Source organism: Zeus faber (assembly GCF_960531495.2).
Source record: "Zeus faber genome assembly, chromosome: 1".
Classification (NCBI taxonomy): domain Eukaryota; kingdom Metazoa; phylum Chordata; class Actinopteri; order Zeiformes; family Zeidae; genus Zeus; species Zeus faber.
In genome coordinates, this window is record NC_137193.1 from 60,916,042 (window position 1) to 60,936,041 (window position 20,000).

The 20,000-nt window shown below is 43.4% G+C and overlaps 1 protein-coding gene across 1 annotated transcript in view; it reads right to left on the bottom strand.

The window, feature by feature from the left end:
- Positions 1-1,837: 1,837 nt before the first annotated feature.
- atp1a3a (ATPase Na+/K+ transporting subunit alpha 3a) overlaps positions 1,838-20,000 on the bottom strand; it is a 49,796-nt gene continuing 31,633 nt past the window's right edge. Inside the window, exons 10-23 of the mRNA XM_080011247.1 lie at positions 18,536-18,734; positions 16,787-17,031; positions 15,034-15,226; positions 14,327-14,502; positions 13,302-13,438; positions 12,327-12,477; positions 10,839-11,007; positions 10,191-10,345; positions 9,836-9,959; positions 8,762-8,907; positions 7,917-8,047; positions 5,920-6,021; positions 4,661-4,752; positions 1,838-3,709 (exon numbers count right to left, since the gene is read on the bottom strand). Of these exons, the coding sequence (XP_079867373.1) occupies positions 3,681-3,709; positions 4,661-4,752; positions 5,920-6,021; positions 7,917-8,047; positions 8,762-8,907; positions 9,836-9,959; positions 10,191-10,345; positions 10,839-11,007; positions 12,327-12,477; positions 13,302-13,438; positions 14,327-14,502; positions 15,034-15,226; positions 16,787-17,031; positions 18,536-18,734 (2,049 nt within the window). The 3' untranslated portion in view covers positions 1,838-3,680. The remainder of the gene's footprint in view (positions 3,710-4,660; positions 4,753-5,919; positions 6,022-7,916; positions 8,048-8,761; positions 8,908-9,835; positions 9,960-10,190; positions 10,346-10,838; positions 11,008-12,326; positions 12,478-13,301; positions 13,439-14,326; positions 14,503-15,033; positions 15,227-16,786; positions 17,032-18,535; positions 18,735-20,000) is intronic.

The following is a 20,000-nucleotide window of genomic DNA, read 5'->3' on the forward strand; positions in this document are numbered from 1 at the left end:
AACCAGAAGGTCAGAAAGCTCCCAAACGTGTCATACTTGTTGCCAGGATGTGTCTCCACACAAAATAAAGGAGGTGTAGTATCACACCACTCATTATGATACCCTTTGCTGTTGTACTTCCCTCCCACTGACCACGCCTCGCTCCTTGGGACCTTCATTATAATACCTTTGTTCAAACAACTGCTTATCTGAAACTAAGAAGACCATTTTCCCATAATCCTTCACTTCACTGTCTCACAAATGTTTTGTCATATAAACCTCAACTCAAGGACACACAGATGGAAGAGGCCCAGCGGTGCCTTTGCAAACCTGTACAATCATTACTTTTCCCCGTGGTCCCACGTGTTTACGAGTTAAATGATATTCAACGTTCATCCTGTCGTCACATTGAAATTTCTTCATGAAGGATACGATTTTTCTACTTTTGGAAACAATCAATATGAACAATACATTATAATATATAATTAAACAAACGAACAAATAAATAAATAATAAAATATATATTGTAAATATATAATTGAAATGACTGTGTCTTTCGGTTCAATTCTTGTTTCAAATGCGTCTTTTTGCTTCAAAAGTTCTGTTTCGTCGTACCCTCCAACTCAGGTCTTATGATCAAAATGTTGGGTCCCATCATTTGATTTATAACTGTTCGAAGCCACAACCTCCCAAAACGCTTCACTGTTGAGAAACTTACCACTCGCTGCATCTTCTCATTGTGCTTCAATGCAAGACTTAAAAAAACACCTGTAATGTTTCATTGAGCCTTTTGTATTTACGTGTACTGCAAATCTGCTCCTTTGGCTACATCTGTGCAAAGGTGAGAGACTAGAAACAGGAAGCTGTGCCGCTTTAGTATGAAAGGGCGGCGTAATGTTGGAAAATAACGACCCCATCATTTGAAGAAGAAAATAAGACCAGAATAAAAAAATGAAAACAAAATACGCACGTTTTCCAGTTGAAAACATAAATGCACTCGTCTGTGTTGGGTTTTTTATCGAGTTTTATCTTTTATCTTTTAGGTTCACTGTGCCAGCCACACCCTGTGTTGAGCCTCTTTACACCACTATTTAAAATGTGAGCTTTCCCCTGTATGGCACTAATAGTCCATGCAAACAAAACTATTAATAACATCAAGCAAGGACTTTGAATAGAAAATCACCTCTAAACATTTAGATGGTTCCTGTCAACAAACTGATGAGGTAGAAACGTGAATCAGCTCCAGTTTATTACATTCACACATATGCGTTCCAGGCCTATCTTCCTGTCTTCAGTTATGCTCTCTCATGGTTCCGTCTTCAGTTCTGCTGGAGAGCCGTTCAATCTTTGGTTATGCTCTATACTGTAAATGTTACATTTTCAGTTATGCTCTATAATAGTTCCATCTTCAGTCATGCGCTACATTGGCTCAATCATTAGTGATGCTCTGTAATGGTTTTATCTATGTTTACGCTCTAGGATGGTTCTATCTTTGGTTATGCTATATAACGGTTACTTCCATCTTCAATTATGCGCTTGATGCTTGGGACCTGGTGTTGTTTCTATGTGATCCCTCGGTCACACTGAAGTAATACTGTAGTAACACTGTAATAACCTTGTAGTAACCATAGTAACATTATAGTAACACTGCAATAACTGTAATAGCGTTGTAATTACGCCGTCAGCTCCCCATTAAATGGGCAGTGCAGTAAATAGATGACTTGACACTAATACCTTATAAGCAAGTGCTTGTCACAGCATTTATTTCTATTTTCTGACAAAATTCCACACACAAACAAGGTGAGACCAAGCTGAAAAAAGAGAGATCCTTCTTTTTTATTTCATTTTGTTTTCCCGCTGCTGCTTCGCATGTTTCCATACAGTGCCTTGTTCTATTTTATCATCAGTATTTTTTCTTCTTCCACTGATTCAAATAATAAAATTGGAGTGAAATCTCTTTTTCCGAGGACACAGAAAGGTTGTTTGTCTTTTTTTTCCCAACAGGTGGAGGTGGAGTGTGGGGGGGGGTGGGGGGGTTGAGGGAGGAGGGAAGTTTACAAGGACGGTTTGTTGTTTTTTTTTGCACGTAGTTCACAAACAGACAAACGGGGATGGACAAACGGGCAGGGTGGGGGAAGGTTGGAGGTGGAGGTAAAAAGAGGGAGCCGCGGGGTCGTAGTAAGGTACTAAGGGACGAGTGAGCGAGAGAGAGAGAGAGAGAGAGAGAGAGAGAGAGAGAGAGAGAGAGACGGTGTGCTTTACCATGTCCGAATAAAAACAAGCAGATCTCAGACCCACTCCCAACATAAATAACAAAAACAACAAAAAACAAAAACAGATAAAACCGCACACAAAACTTTTACGAATAGCATTTTGTTTGTTTTAAAAAATCACTCAGTCGTCTATTAGAAAACAACAACAACAACATGAGCAGAGGTGAAAAGAGGAGGAGGAGGAGGGCGGATGACGAAGAGGAGGAAGAACAGAGTCGGCGACCATTTTTTTCTGGGGTTTTTTTTGCAACACCTGTATGGGGCGGGGCGCGAGCGAGCGCTTCAGTTTCACGGTGACATCAGATGTGGGATCCTCCCTCGATGGGACGGGTCAGGAGGAGGAGGAGGAGGAGGAGGAGAAGGGCGGCAGTAGAAGATTGGCAGTGAATCGAGAGAGAGAGGGAGGGAGGGAAGAAGGTAGGAATGTCGGAAGTTAATATCGGACCAATGGCCGTAACGATGGCAGTGATCGTGCTCATAAATCATAAATCATAAAAAATTAAACAAAGGAAGGAGAGGGCCGAGGCCGCCGGCCGCGCCCTGCTGCCGGCTTGTGCTGCCTTCATGTCAAATGGAAGTGACCGAAAACGCCGTCCCTGCGATCGGGAAACGCAATTCACCTCCGGCTTGGAAAGTTCGGCCGAATCTGGTCGGACGGTTTAAAAAACAAATCTTGAATATTGCCAGTCCAAGGCCCAAAATTCTGACTTTGCGATCGTATTGGGGACGTGTGCTATTGTGTTCCCAAGAAACTGATCCCGCCGATGTGACCTCTTTGGGAAGTTTTTTTCGGAAAAAATTGTCGCCCTCTAGTGGTACCCTGGCGCAGCGCTCGTCTAGGCAATAAGAACGGGAAGGGCGCCATCGTGACACGGTTCTCTGCGAGCTGAGCCGGAAAAGAGGCGATTTTCACATTTTTTATCATTATTATTATTATTATTATTATTATTATTTTAATTAATATCATTATTACCACTATTATTATCACTATTACCGTGGGAAGGACTTGTTGCACTCGACACAGGGGTGGAGTCACGACAGGTGGTGCGTAGAATCTGGCAGTGTGTGAATAAACGAGTCTTGTCGCTGGCAGACTAACGCTGTGGTTTTTGGGTAGAAATGAAGAAAGGGGAGGCTTGTGAAAAAGGAGGGATAGAATGAAGGGGACAGCGGGACGGAAGGCGGGAGGCTCTCCGCCCCGCTGTCGTCGGTCCCCTCGTCATTGTGGCATTTGTCGTCATTCAGTTTTGTTTTTGTTCTGGGGGGTGGGGGGGTTGAGGAGGGCACTTTTTTTTTTTCCCGCACGGTGGAATCGTAATGAGGAGAGGGAGGGGTGGATGGATGGATGAAGGGAGAGAGAGAAAGAGGGAGAACAAGGGAGGGAATGAGTTGAGAGAGTGGGGGGGGAGTAAAGAATGGTCTGATAATCTAATAGTAAGTCTCCTTTTCCACCCATCCTGCAAAGACGAAGAAGAGAAAGGAGGAGACGACAGGGGAAGCAAATACAGAAAAGCGTAAGATATACATCAGGTCTTTAAATAATATGACAGTGTATTACGAGATGATAATGTCCAGCCAGCCGGTGGTTATCGGCAAAATAACCCCAATTGGGTGATCAGGGCGGTATTCTGTAAGAATGAGCTGCTGGCTGCAAATCATCCCAGTTATCACACAACTATCTACTAAATATGAGAATATATTAGCAAAAAAACATTGATTTGAAATGATTTCAAGACAAGTATGACTGTTATGACCGTCCACTGAGGGAAATAGTCACAACAATGTGGCTAACACCGCAAAAACAGGGCAAACTATTCATCCGATGAATATACAACACCTTAAATACAACCAGAGAAAAACGACACGTAACTTAACTATTTTCTGTTCTGAGGGTTACATTTAACATCGACCATGAGACCAGCGGTGTGAAGCTAGGCGGAGAAGTGGTTGCCTATACCAACGGTAATTATTTAGAAACAACAGACGGCCGAGTGCCGCCATTGACCAATCGGAATCAAGCATTCCGCAGAGCCGCAGTGTTATAAAGTCAATCAACTTCTCATACTTAAAGCCGTTTGGTTTCGTTTTTGTTCAAAGCGACTTATAAGTAAGTGCATTTGTGGATTATGACATCACTTCTTGTTCCCTTAAAAACATGGTTGGCTGTTATTTAGTGGAAATTCTTTTGTAGAAGAAGAAGAATCCTGTCCTGTGTACTTCACCCATCGAGGTCTAGAGCCAATGCCTTGCTCAAGGGCACCGGCAGTGTGTAGGACAGTTTGTTTTTATTTCACAGGTTTAATAGCCATCGACTGGCTCATCATAGGAAACTAGGAAATCAGTTTTTAAAATGTGTGTGTGTGTGCGTGTGTGTGTGCGTGTGTGTGCGTGCGTGCGTGCGCTCTTACCTCCTGGGTTCCGGCGCAGGATGAGTTTTCGGATCTCATCATAAACAAAGATGAGGAAACTGTATGGGAATGCACAGAACCACCAACTGGGCCTGATGGACGGATGGAGAGAGAGAGAGGGGGTGAGAGAGAGAGAGAGAGAGAGGGGGGGGGGGGATGGATCACAGTCAGGATCACCATCTCCATCGTAAAGCCACTCCGCAATGCTCTTTGTGTCCAACAGGGGGGAGCATTTCAGTGCATTCAACTACCCTACCACTGCCCTGATTCAACTGTTCTGGACAGTGATGAAAATAACTAATAATAATAATAATAATAATAATAATAACAACAACAACAACAACAACAACAAAAAAAAACAAAAACAAAAATAATAATACTTATAATGTTTCTGACAGGCAATTTAACCCCTGGGTGGTAATTATTAAATATCAAAACAATAACAAACACTTCCATGATCTTCTGAAAAAGGTCAAATCCGGACGACCTCCTGGGTTTATTATATCTATTTTGAATCATATGGAAAATTATTTACACCGTGCTTCCACGACACAACAACGTGTGTGTTGGGCTCTGTGAAGCCAACAATCACACTCAAGGTTTAAACTCCCATCTCCATCTTCTCCCAAATGTTCCTGCAATCTGGAGAAGTTTGGGAAATCTAACCTCAGCTGTTGCATTAACAGTCATCTGAAATGGGATGAAAATGGCACAAAGTGACGATAGCATCATCACATGCGTTGCTTTGTTCATCATTACAGGGTCGACGAGGCAAAAATAGAACTCCAGATTGACGCAGCGTGAGTAAAATGTAGTATTGGATTTTTAACTTGGTATTTGAGGAATTAGATAAGAAAATCGGTGCAAGCAATTTAATTCAAACGAATTTAAAAATAAAATAATGGTGATTGTTATAATTGGAGGTGTTGTATCCAATCAGAATGGAGTACTCCACGGCAAGCAGAGACGAACACACCCCCTGCTGGTTGGTTCATGTCATTACACTTCTGTTCAAAGCCACTTCGATATTAAAAGCAGTTTTGGCTGTGTATCTGGTCTTTTTTGTGGGATTGAATTGAAAATTGGTTAAAATACTCAAAATAAGTAATTGACCAAAGATTAAAAAAAAATATATATATATATTTATATATATAATAATAACAACAATAATAAAAAAAAAAAGAGTAGTAGTAAATGAACATGAAGATGAGCGATGGTATTGAAGTGGAGGGTTAGAGTATTTAACGCGCGGGTCGTACTTGAGCGGGTACATGCGAAGCGCCACGTCCATGCCGGGGCAGTAGGACAGGAAGGCAGCCAGGGCCGTCTCCTCAAACAGACCGAAGATCAGGATTTTGTTCCTGGAGGAGGATAGAGCAGCGTCAGCTCAAACACAACATGTTGATAATCACCACAGAACACGACGGACAAACCTTCCTTTTTACGCAAGAGAACAAAACGCAACAAGGACAACAATCCCTTCTGAGGCGGCCGTTTTGAACCGCTTGTTTTCATTATGTACATTGTTTGCACCGCTTGTTTACATACATTTGTGGATTCCTAAAATCCACTGAACCCTGTTTGTTCCTACGTTTAATTTCGTGGAATACATTTCATTTAGATCACATGTCTCTGCGAACGATTTTACATCCTTTTTGACGAGTTTCATTGTACATTCAAATTGTAAATAATCATAACAAAAAAAAGAAACAAGCAAAACAAATGTATTTTAAGGATAATGTATTATATAAAATATACTTAAGAAAACATATATTAGATACAAAATTATTACCATTTTGTATCTAATAAAATATATAATACCTTAATATATAAAATACCTCAATACTCATGTTAATACATGTTAATATATATTAACATGATCAAAATGCTGCTTTAGGCTTCAGGGAAGTCTCTGAATGTAGGCGCTGACGTAACAGCGCCCTCTGGCGGCAGACACCGTGTAGTGGTGATATGACACACGACACCCGGGAATCACTAAGGCCGCTTGTGTGTTATATTCACTTTCAACTTTACTTTTTACCTAAAGAAATAAAATAAACAAATAAATTGTATCTCAAGTATATCAATAGCACATGCTAAAACATTTCTAATTCGTCTTACTTATTTCCCACTGATAATTCTTCAGTTAGAATCAATAGCATAATAGAAATCGATTACCAATTGGATCAGACGTAATCATTTGTCCATTGATATCCCTGTTCATATTATTGTAAACAAATTCAATATTTTATTCTGGGCAGAAATATTAACCTTAAATATTAAAGTATGTACCTTCATATTATCCGTATATTTACAACTCCTTTAATTCATTGTGTGCATAGACACATTCTGTATTTGTACAAAAACATTTTTTTATATATATATTTTTTGAAGTCAAATACCTTGTACACAAACATAAGATAAATGATAAAACTGATTCTGCAATAGTGAATCTGATCAATTTAATTTAAAGAAATTAAAATGGCACTCAAATCATGAGAGTCCCCACAATACCCAGCACTTATATGAGAACAGGTCAATTTTTCTAAGTTAAAGTTTAATGGTGGAAACACGGAACATTTCTATTTGGGAGTTGTGGTGCGAATAACAGCACATTGTGCTCGTCCCACTCTGCTTTTAGACTTTGGACTGCGCTGTCTCCTCCCTCCAGACGCAGCGTTTTTTGGGGCAGGAGTAGCGTCGAGTAGTGGCCTATATCTGGTTCCTGCCAAATAGTGCTCCTCTAGGGATCGGTGCAACAAGGGCACCAGATGGATGGAGGGAAATAGAGAGCTCTACTAATCTGGATTCCCAGCCTCACAAAGTCGCAGGTTTCTGAGTGGTGATGCACGACTCGCAAACGATTTGCTTGTATCGAACCAAATTACGTAAATGACCCTGTGTTCTGGAGTCACACAGACGAAAGAGTTGTTTATTTGCTTATTTCGATTCGTTTAGGGCAGCCAGAATGCAGGGATTCGCAAATTCTGAATCCAGACTTTGCACTCCACTCCGCTGACACCAGGAATGAAATGATTATAAGATTCCTGCGAGAATTCCATTCACAACTCAAGAGGGACTCCTGTTCATCATTTGGGAAGCCCTCCCTCGCTCCCTCGCAACCGAACCCGAACAAAGGAGGAGTGACACATCAAGAACCGACTCTCAGGAAAGAGTCACTTGAAACAATAGAACCTACATAAATCACTAGATGGATACAATTTCTTTTGGATATTTAGGTTTTTCGTCCACTCACTTCATGCCCTGCTGGAACACAGAGTTCCTCCTGGTCTTGCAGATGATAACGTCGGCCCACTGCACAACCACGATGCTGACGAAGAACGCCGTATGGCAGGTGAACTCCACAATCTTACGCTGCTCATAGGTCTGCACGGGGGGAGAGAGAGAGAGAGAGAGAGAGAGAGAGAGAGAGAGAGAGAAGCTGTTTAGTAAGGAGACAGGACTCAGAGAGAGGAGGACGCTAGTTGTATGTATCGCAAAGTAAAACTAGCAAAGGTTTAGAATTTAAAGTGGTAATCCATGAGATTATTTTGTTTAAAAAAATCCCATATTTGACACTTTATTCAAATTACACTTCACAAGAAACATCCATTAGATGTATTTGTGTTATGCATGTGCTTTTCTTAGATGCTGTTTCCTGTGTTCGTGGCGGGGTCCGCCACCCTTCGGCAGCAAAAATGCACTGATTGGTGACAGCATGTGGAGCGGTTCCCAGTTAAAAAAGGAAACATTTATTGCGATTATTGACACTGGAACCTGAAATTTTTTCTTTTATTTTTGTCAAATGAATCTTTACTTTTCCCCCTCTTGTTATTTTATACATTATAGTGCTCTGATGTCCAACCTAAACCCTTTGTATTCTTAAATTTAAATTCAAACAATTCAAATGATCATTATGTCTGTTTCTGTAATGTTGAAATAAACGGGGGTTTTAAAAATCCATTTATTGTGAAGACATGCTCCATGTGATGACTTCCTACTGTAATTATCCACCGTCGGCTCTGCAGCCATTCCTATCAACAAAGTGTCCAACTGGTGATTCGAACTCTTTTTAAACCAGCAGAAAGTGTGGCGCGGTACCCATTGCTGTCCGTAGCTGTCCTCCAGGTCATTGTTGGAGCGGTCATCCCAGTTCAGCCTGATGCCGACCAGCAGGGAGGGCAGGAAGCCATTTTCAGCCAAGATCACAAAGTAGGAGAAGAAGCCGCCAAGAGCCTGGATCATACCTGGAGGGGCAGGAGGGAGGGAGGCGGGCGAAAGAGACATTGGATTTATTTACATAAAACGGGTATGAAAATATTTAGTTGAAGTTTGGACGTTCATAACACATATCCCATCTGTGTGACATGACGTTGGCAGAACATCAGAACCGGGTCATTACAGCCGGTGGTGGAAACGCACGACACAATCGATTTTCTAATGTTTGGCAAAGAAAACACACGCTACTACTGAGCACAGTAACATAATGGACAACAATGATAAATGTAGCTGCAGGCAGCAATACACAGGGTCAAATTTAGTGCTGCGCGAATTACAGATTTCCAGGTTCCTGTAAAACACACCGTCACTTCGTATCGACACCAATTACAAATTTCCGAGATCCCGGGGAACGTAACATCAGTCCGTGCTGTCGCTCGTCTTCACATCAGCATTACTACTTAAACGAATTACAATTTTCAGAGTTTCCTTTGAAAGCAGCATCGGATCACGTAATGATGCGCAAGTTTTCTGAGTCCTGGTGACATGCAGAATTACTAATACAAGGACAAACTTGTTGCGTGTTTTGACTTTATGCTAAAAGTGAGAAGGGGACTGTCTGCTTCCTGTCAGGTCCCTGTCTACTTCCTGTAGAGCACAGAGTCCTACCTCATGGTGTCTCTGTGGAAGGAAATCACTCCGTTTTGGAAGTTCCCAACCACACGTCTCCATTCAAACAGATTCAACACTGCATGACCCTCAGAGACATTTCATCAACTTTTGTAACTTTTGGGACTAAAATAAAACGGACGCGATTCTGACCCGTTGCTCTGGAGCTGCAAGCGAACTCCATGTGTGACGACACGAACACATATTTTGGACTGTTCTAGACAAAACCGCATCTAACACCAGGTTGTATGCGAACAGAATGGGTTTATTTACAAAAAGTACACGCACCGATCTGTCCATAGGCGATGCTGATGAGCCGCTCATTGACCAACTTGTCCCTCAGAGGATTCCTGGGTTGACGTTTCATGATGTCACTCTCTGCAGCCTCATAGGCCAGAGAGATGGCTGGAACCTGGGGGGGAGGGAGGAGTAAGGAGGGTGGGAGGGAGAGACAAAGAGTCATTATCCATTAGTTCATATATAGATTCATCATCCTGAATAATCACTGGTATAGATTGATAAGTGGGAAGACAGACAAGTAGCTGATAATAATTAAGGATCATCTAGCTGATATTATTACTACTACTATCACCACTACTATTACTACTACTACTACTACCACTACTACTCTCTCCCCGCTCACCATGTCAGTCCCCAGGTCGATGCAGAGGATGGTGATGGTTCCCAGCGGCAGAGGGATGTTGACCAGGATGAAGAAGAGGAAGGGCGTGATCTCCGGGATGTTGCTGGTCAGTGTGTAGGCGATGGACTTCTTCAGGTTGTCGAAGATCAGACGCCCTGAAGAGAGACAGAGTGCGAGAGACAGAGGGAGAGAGACAGAGGGAGAGAGATAGAGGGAGAGAGACAGAGGGAGAGAAACAGAGGGAGAGAGACAGAGGGAGAGAGACAGAGGGAGAGAGACAGAGGGAGAGACAGAGTGCGAGAGACAGAGGGAGAGACAGAGGGAGAGAGACAGAGGGAGAGAGACAGAGGGAGAGACAGAGGGAGAGAGACAGAGGGAGAGAGACAGAGGGAGAGAGACAGGGAGAGAGACAGAGGGAGAGAGACAGAGGGAGAGAGGCAGAGGGAGAGAGGCAGACGGGGATATAGAGAGGGAAGAAAGGGAACAACATTATATAACAGCAAAAAATAAAAGCACATTTGGCTCGTCAAGGATTTAATTAATCTATTGAATAAAGAGTTAAAGGCATCATCTCTCTTCTATCCCTCCCTTCTTCCTCCTTTAAGTCCCTTCCTCTCCCTCCCCCTCTGCTCTCTTTCCCTCTCTCACCCTCTTCCACTCCGGTGACGATGGAGGCGAAGTTGTCATCCAGCAAGATCATGTCGGCCGCCTGCTTGGAGACGTCGGAGCCAGAGATCCCCATGGCAACGCCGATGTCGGCCATCTTCAGGGCGGGGGAGTCGTTCACGCCGTCACCCGTCACTGCCACAATTGCACCCTGGGATGGGGGGGAGGGAGGGAGAGAGAGGGAGGGAGGGTGAATGTGACAGTTGAGGCAACTAGCAGTCCTGTCTTCAGCCTCTCCAGAAGGCTAGCTACTATTGACAAGTGTTTTACATCTTTTAACGTCAAGTGTCTTATGATTGCAAAGGTTTCCCGCAAACTGAACATTTACATTTACTTCCAGGTTTTCAGGAGCAGCTCTGCCACTGATTGATGCGAAAGTTGAAATATTTGAACCTTATTTGAACCTTTTTTTTGAACCTCCATTCATCGTACAACTTAGACTTAGACAATGAATGGATTGCAACGTCATTGAAATCTGAGTTGGTCGTTAACTGTCCTAAAAGCTCCTAAAGATGTTTAGTGTCCTCGATTTTTTTTCCGATTTTTGTCCATTTCACACCACTATTGTAGTTATAATGAGGGTATAATGGTGGTGTCGACCGAAGCAGAAGAGCTTTTTGTTGACATTGAACATTGGAAAACAAAAAATCTTGTAGACAGTTAATTTGCCTTAACCCAACTGATGTAAATGTGACTCATTCGCATTCTATTTATCTCAATATTTCTCAGTCTCAAAAGTCTGGTTCGATTTCAATGGAAAAGTGATTGTGCAAGCTCTAAATCACAATACAGTGATTCACATCACATCAATTAGCAGACGCTTTTGTCCGAAACGACTGACAACGAAGTTTATTTTTTCAGAAGAATCAAACTAAACTAAACTTTTACTCCTTTTCCCACTGCGCCAAAAACCTGGTAACACCAGCTAACATCTGGCATTTGTCATTAGTGGGAAAGGTACCACCCGGATTTCAGTCCTGGGTCAAATGACCTCACAATAGACACAGGTTTTGTATCAGCTCCACCTCCGTTCGGCTCTGATGTGAACAGGACACCCGGGTCGAGCCGCTCATTTTGGCCCCTTTACCGCCACAAAACGACGCGCATTGAAGTTTCGGACATTGCCGTCGCCATTGCATAAATAGACAATATATCCGTGTATTATTTAATCATTTCATATCCCATTTAGGATCCAAAATAAAAATCTGAAGTTATTGACTTTTCCGCATGGGGGACCGTGAAATGTTTAGAGTGTGGGGACCGCTCCGTGGGGAGCACGGTGTAGAACCCCCACGCTCCCCGCCGGGCTCCCAGCCACTCCAGCACCGCCCCAAGCCGGCTTCCGAACCGCTGGGTTTAAAAAAAACCCTGTTAAACCTGCTAGTTTTGGTGTAAAAACGGTATAAGCTAAACCGTCTCTCGGAAGAATTAAGTATCTTACAAAAATGGGCGTGTGTAGGGCATGTGTACCTGGCGTTGGCAGCCCTCCACGATAATGAGTTTCTGCTGCGGAGACGTCCTGGCGAACACGATCTCCGTGTGGTTCCTCAGGATGTCGTCCATCTGGTCCTGGGACAGGTCCTTCAGGTCCGTGCCGTGGATCACACACGCCTTGGCGTCCCTGGAACACACACACACACACACACAAACACACACACACACACACGCACACACGCACACACGCACACACACACAGACCCAAATACACAGTCACAGTCAGTCCTTTATTATCTCCGGAAAATAACATCAAATATATGTTTGTAGTATACTGTAGCATTGCTAGTATTACTTTAATTAGCAGTAGTAGTTATTTGAGTCACTCTATTCTACCATTATGACTACTACTCCCTATTTAATAATAATAATAAAAAAAGAATAACAATAAAAATAATACCAACAATAAATATATAATAATACCAAGTATAATACTTCTACTACTACCACTACTACTACTACTACTACTAATAATAATAATAATAATAATAACAATAATAATAATAATAATAATAATAATAATAATTATTATAAAAACAATGTTTGCTGTTTGACAATACATTTTTTAGAGTGTATGTATACAGTATGTATATATGTATATGTATATGTATATATACAAAAAATGCAGTCTAAACATTGCTGTCTCGTTGGTGACAATACTTTTTATATATGTACTTTTATATGTGTGTATGTATATGTGTTTTGTGTGTGTGTTGTGTACAGGTAAATGTGTTTTATGAGAGAGAAAGGGATAAAATCTGTGTGTAAACTTTCAATAGTAAAAAAGTGTATAAGAGAGAGCAGGGCACTTTCACACACTCTAAACAAACATTGTAAAGCATATTAAGTAATATATACGATGCAAAAAGATATTAAAATGAAGGCAATATGCCACAAGTATATATAAAAAACATAAATGTATTGATTGTATATTGTGTGTGTGTCGTATACCTGGGGTTGACCTGGCTGACAGGGATGTTGAGGCGGGCGGCGATGTCCTCCACTGTCTCGTTGCCCTCGGAGATGATGCCCACGCCCTTAGCGATGGCCTTGGCAGTGATGGGATGGTCCCCGGTTACCATGATCACCTGACAACAACCAGCACAGTGATGAGGAGCCCATTCTGAACAATATTAGTCTCTGGCTTTAATATGGTGTCACTTCGGTTTTGGGGGTAAGGATTATTTTAGGGGTTAGGTAACCGGACCACAAAAGATGGTTGACAGTGCCCAAAATGCAGTTGCCTGGGGCAACTGGGCAAACCAATTTTGTCGAGTCCTGAGCCTGAATTGTCTTGTAATTTGTTATCAGTTAGCTACACATTATAGCTACTTAGATGTACCTGGGATAGTAAGTTATTTATAGTGGCCAAAAATGGAGGGAAAACATTTACATTTGTTCCAAAAAATGTATAATGTTCTATTTCTCTTAAACAACAATCGCTAAAGGTCTGACATAGGAACAATATACATGTATAAAGTAAAGATGGAATATATACTGTAAAAACATTGGCAAAAAAAACCATTTCCTGTTGAAAATGAGTATCTCCGTCCTCAATGCATAGTTTGAAATTTCTCAATGCATCCATCACTCCATTTTCAACACCTATGTTGGCCACCAGGGGCGTGTTACGGAGCCTCGTCTTTGTCAATTCTGTGTGATGCTTTACCAAATTAAATGACACCCAGATTCAGACTCATCACAACTCAACTGTGATTGGTTGACATGTTCCTGTTCCTCCAGATGACTTTGTCGAACCAATCACATCCCTTATTCCAAAATTAACGGCAGGATATTACAACATATTCCACTTTTTTATTTTGTCCACCTTAGAGAGCGCGTTTGGATCACATCCACACCTAACCGCACGCTTTGGATTGAGCGGTTTCAATACGAATACACAGTCGTTACAACCCCAATCCCTCACCCATCAGCCCTCCGCCCACACCCTTAACCATCTGTCCTCCCCCACCCACTTTTATGCCGGCCGAGCGGCACTTGCCCACGGCATCGGGCACAGCGGCGCGGGGTGGGTCGATCATGGACATCAGGCCAACAAAGCACAGGTTGTCCGTCTGAAAATTGACATCGTCCGTGTCGAAGGCGAAGCCCTTGGGGAACTTGTCCTCTGGCAGGAGGAGGTGGCAGAAACCTGGGGGGAGGGAGAAAGGGGTGAGGAAAGGGAAGGAGAAAGGGGAAAGGGGGAGGAGGAGAGACGATGAGATGGCAGTTTCCTCCCCTAGTTTATTTTCAGATGTTTTCCAATTTCTTACCCAGTACTCCCTCCCCCAGTCCTCCAAGCTCCTTACACAGTACTCCCTCCCCCAGTCCTCCCAGCTCCTTACACAGTACTCTCTCCCCCAGTCCTTCTAGTACTACCTCCCTCAGTCCTCCTGTCCTCATGGTTCCTTACCCAGTACTCCCAGAAGTTCCTTACCAAGTACTTTCTCCCCCATCCTCTGAGTACTTCCTCCCCCAGTCCACCAGTCCTCCCAGCAGTTCCTTACCCAGTGCTCTCTTCCCTAGTCCTCCCAGCACTCCCTTCCCCAGTCCTCCCAGTTACCCCTCACCCAGTCTGCCAGGCTTCCGAGTTCCTTACCTATCACCCCCTCCCCTAGCTCCTTACCTAGTACTATCTATACCCCTAGTCCAGTCTCTCCCAGTCCTCCCAGCAGCTCCTTACCCAACACCCTCTCTCCCAGTCCTCCCAGTTCCAGGTAGGCGTTCTGGAAGGCCTCCTTCATCTCCTCGTCCATGGGCTGCTCCTTGCCCTGCAGCATGATGGTGGAGCAACGGTCCAGGATCCTCTCCGGAGCGCCCTTCATCACCAGCAGGTAGCGGTTGTCGTCTTCCTCCTCAGTCTCATGGACTGAGAGCTGAGAAGCACATAAATTATTATTTTTTTTGATAAAAAAAGGTCGGAAAATAATATAATAACATTTTTCATTATTATAAGCTGACTACGTAGTGATTGATCATCTTGACCATGAACTCGTTCAACAGGTATGAACCTATTAACCTAGGGTGACCGACGGCCACTAGGTGGCCCCAGAGATTGCAGGGGGGGATTGTGAGGCCTAACTATTGGCCGGATTTTGGTTCAAAATCCAAATCCATCCATCCTTATTCGAATATGAATTGTAAGAAAATGCATGGCAATGATGAGTGCAAAGACATTCTAATGTGTTGGATAAAAATGCTACTCTCCACCATGAAATGGAACCAATTGAGACAAAAAGGGCCACTGACCCCTTATAAATACATGTATGGCTTCATCTAAAAAAGGGCCTTTCCGATTTAAGCAGGTTTGAATTCGCCCCTGCTATAGAAGAATTCCACTCTGGACTGATCCAGGTGCAGGTTGATCAACTGCTGCTTTAGGACCACTCTGTCTCTTTAAACTCCACTGCACCATCTGGATTAAATAACCAGGACTCTTTCTAGCTGAAGATGTTTAAGTGACTGATTTCATGTGGTTTATTGGTTAGAATATCCACTTACTATACACATACTCATGGCACCTGCACTGCACCCCATTCTCCAACCCAAGGATAGGGAATGCCATGACATAAAGGAGACGTTATGAACCTTATAATCTTATCTCATGTCAAGTACTTTTGGTCATCTGAAAGACATTAGAAAGTGTTCCTCACTGGTCTATTAAATTGAGTAATGTGGTGAAAAATGACTATGACTGGACTGGATGATAATATTCAGCTTGAGGCAAATGTCTGCTTCAAACTTTAACTACTACTGTGTTGATGTCACTGAAGCAGATGGTCAAAGTTGTTCAAAGATGGTCGGAGTGCATTCAGAGGGGGTCACTGGAAGTGTCACCATGAGGCGTTATCATCAGGGCTTGCTTTACAGTTGTTTTCCTTTCAAGCCTCGCTGGGCGTTGTCTTTTCAGTCCAAGGAACCATCTGACCAATCCTTCACTGTCCTCAGATAAGCCAGCTTGACTCCAGAGAGAGTGTCGTTGATGTGTGTTGTCCCTTTTTTTCTGTGTATGTAAATCCCTAAATCATAATGTCTTGCTGAACCCTATAAGAAACAGCTGTAAACAAATGTCAGAACCCCTCTTGGGTGCCCCCGGGTGTGTCAGACGCCTTGAGCTCAATGAAGAAGAATCTGTTCTACGCTCATATGCTGATGAGTTCCAATTGTTTTTGCAGTTTATAGTTTCAAGGTATTCGGATTTCCACGACAGTAAAATGTCAATCGCATACATATGAGGGAGGGGGGTTTAACCACAACACAAAAAGTATAATATGTGACAAAAACGGTAAACTATCTCTCCATCGGATCATCCAGGAGCATCAAGTATTTGCAACACGACTAAAAAAACAGCTATCAATACAGGGTCATCACTTCTCTGCCAGTTCGTGGAGGAGAAGGAGTAGAAGAAGGAGGAGCAGGAGGCAGAGGACTCTGACCTGGTACTTGTTGGTGGAGTTGAAGGGGATCTCGGCGACCTTCTTGTTCTTGTCCCTGACAGCCTTGACGGAGCCGCATGACAGCTCGATGCACTTGAGCAGCGCCGACTCGGAGGCGTCTCCGGCCACATCCCTCTTCAGGATGGGCAGCGACTCCTGACCCGCCTTGAAGACGGCCCGGTTGCACAGGGTGGCGATGCGGGCCAGGGCCACCCAGGTCACCGAGCTCTTATCGAAGGAGGCGCCTGCAGGTACACGCGAAGGTGGAGGAGTCAGACAGACAGGAAGAGAAAGGGCGACTCCCAAAGTCACTAAACCATCAAACACTCACTTGCTCCAACAAACGCAGAGCTCCGATAACTTTGCCCAAAAAGGTTGATTGTGGCTGAGGTCCTTTAATGCACAGGTACTGCAGTTATTAGAGCCTTTGAAGAAGGTTAATAATTATATTACATAATACTGTGATAATTACAAAATATACGGAACTACTTACATCGTCATGCGGCTAGGAGACCAGTTTGTGTGTGTGTGTTAGTTCAAATACGGTTTAAAGGGACACCACTCCTGAAAATACACCAGCATTGATAGAAAATTGGACATGAGAGAAGATAACGTCCTCATAATGTACCACGTCCTCATGATGTACAATGTCCTCATAATGTACAATGTCCACATGGTGTACAACGTCCTCATAATGTACAACGTCCTTACAATGTATAATGTCCTCATAATGTACAACGTCCTCATATGTCCTCATAATATACCATGTCTACATAATTTTCAAAGTCCTTGTACAATGTCCTCAAATGTCCTCATAATGTACAAAGTCCTCATAATGTACAACCTCCTTATAATGTACAACGTCCTCATAATGTACAACATGGCCTCATAATGTACAACTCCCTCATAATGTACAAAGCCCTTATAATGTACAACATCCACATAATGTACAATGTCCTCATAATGTACAATGTCCTCATGATGTATAACGTTCTCATAATGTACACCATCCTTATAATGTACACCATCCTTGTATAACGGCCTCAAATGTCCTCATATTGTACAATGTCTTCCTAATGTACAATGTCTGTTCTTATAATGTACAACAGCCTCATAATGCACAGGTACAATGTTGTTATAATGTACAACATCCTTATAATGTACAATGTCCCCATAATGAACAATGTCCTCATAATGTACAACGTCCTCATAATATACAACGTCCACATCATTTTCAACGTCCTTGCACAATGTCCTCAAATGTCCTTAAAATGTATTACGTCCTCATAAAGTACAGTACAATTCTAAGGATGCCGATATGTGTGTTTATACTCTACCAACACGCTTCTATTGAATGGATTGGGGATTCCGGACCAATCCGGTCGCCCGATATTTTGGCAACACAGCTGGGACTTGGAGTGTGAATGAAGGTGTCAACTGAGTTGATGAGAACAAAACTGAATAAACATCCTGTCTCTCTATCTGTCTGTCTGTCTCCCTCTCTCTCTGTCTCACTCTCTTTCTGTCTGTCTCTCTTTGTATCTGCTTGTCTGTATGTTTCTCTGTGTCTTTCTCTCCCTCTCTATTTCTATCTGTCTGTCACTATCTGTCTGTGTTGCTGTCTGTCTCTCTCTCTCTCTCTCCCTCTCTCTCTCTGTCTCTCTCTCTCTATTTCTATCTTTCTGTCTCTCTACCTAAATGTATGGCTGTCTGTCTCTCTCTCTATTTCCACCCGTCTGTCTCTCTCACCGGACTGGTCCTCGGTGGTGTCGGCCTCGTGGATCTGATTGTCGAACCACATGTGAGCCACCGTCATCCTGTTCTGGGTCAGTGTCCCTGTCTTGTCGGAGCAGATGGTGGAGGTGGAGCCCAGCGTCTCCACCGCCTCCAGGTTCTTCACCAGACAGTTCTTACGAGCCATACGCTTCGCTGTGAGGGTGAGACACACCTGGGGCGAGGGAGGGGGGGATGAATGGATGGAAGGAGGGAGGGAAAGAAATAATGGAAGAAGGGAGAATAACAAAGAAAGACAGAGAGGACAGACAGGGAGGGAGGAAAGAGGGAAGGAAGGGAAGAGGCAGAGACGAAGGAAGGATGGATGGATGGAAGGAGCGAGAAAGGATTGAGGGATGGAGGGGGAGAAGGAAAGCAATGGATGGAAAGAGGAGGGGAATGAGAGAGGGAGGAAGGAGGAGGAGTGAAGGACCAAGTAATGAAAAAGGACGGAAGGAAGGAAGGAAGGAAGGGAGGAAGAGGCAGCACAGCAGAGACGGGATGGAAGAGGAGGAACAACAGTGAAAAGGAAAAGAAAACACCAGGGAAAGAAAAAGAAGAACGAGAGAAAAGCGTCAGACTGGACGTTGCCACCAATCGCAGACAGCTCCGCTCTGATTGGTCGACTCGTTTCCCCCGCTGCCTTTTTTCAACCAATCACATCCTCTGTTCCAAAATGCCATGAAACAATAACAATCGCAGCCGAAAAAGAGAATGGAGGACGGAAGAAAGAAAGAATGAAAGAAAGAAAGAAAAAAAAAGGAGGATAAATTATTATTTTGAGTAAATAAACATCTAAATGAGTGAAGCAGGGAGCTGGGTGCATCATGCTTCAAACAGCGCTGACCATGCTAAGAGTGCTAAATATGCTAACAGGGCTGACAATGCTAAGAGCACTAACAATGCTAAGAGTGCTAACAATGCTAACAGAACGAACAATACTAACAGCGCTAACAGAGCTAGCCAAGCAGGGGGTTTGTGTCATGTAGCTGATGAGTAGCCTAGCGTCATTACGTCAGCGAGCCGTTGTCATGGGAGACAACAGACCCAACGATGTCACTGAATGACCCAGGCACAGCGACTAGCCTGGAAGAGAGAGAGTAGAGAGAGAGAGAGAGAGAGAGAAAGAGAGAGAGAGAGAGAGACCGATGGACGACAGGTACAGACACACAAGTACAAAACAACACCGTCAACACAGTAAGAGACGGTGGGAGAGAGACAGAGAGAGAAAGACAGGGCAATACTGACAAAGAAGGAAAGACACCGAACGAAGGAGAACCACGAGGTCTACACGACACGGATGCACACACAACAACACCGACACACAGAGACACCAAGAAGCGCAACAACAGCGGAGACGCTTAAAAATCTCTGCAGACTCAAGTCTGCAAAGACGCGAAAAGCACAAGACACGACTCACGAGACACACGAGCAGACGATG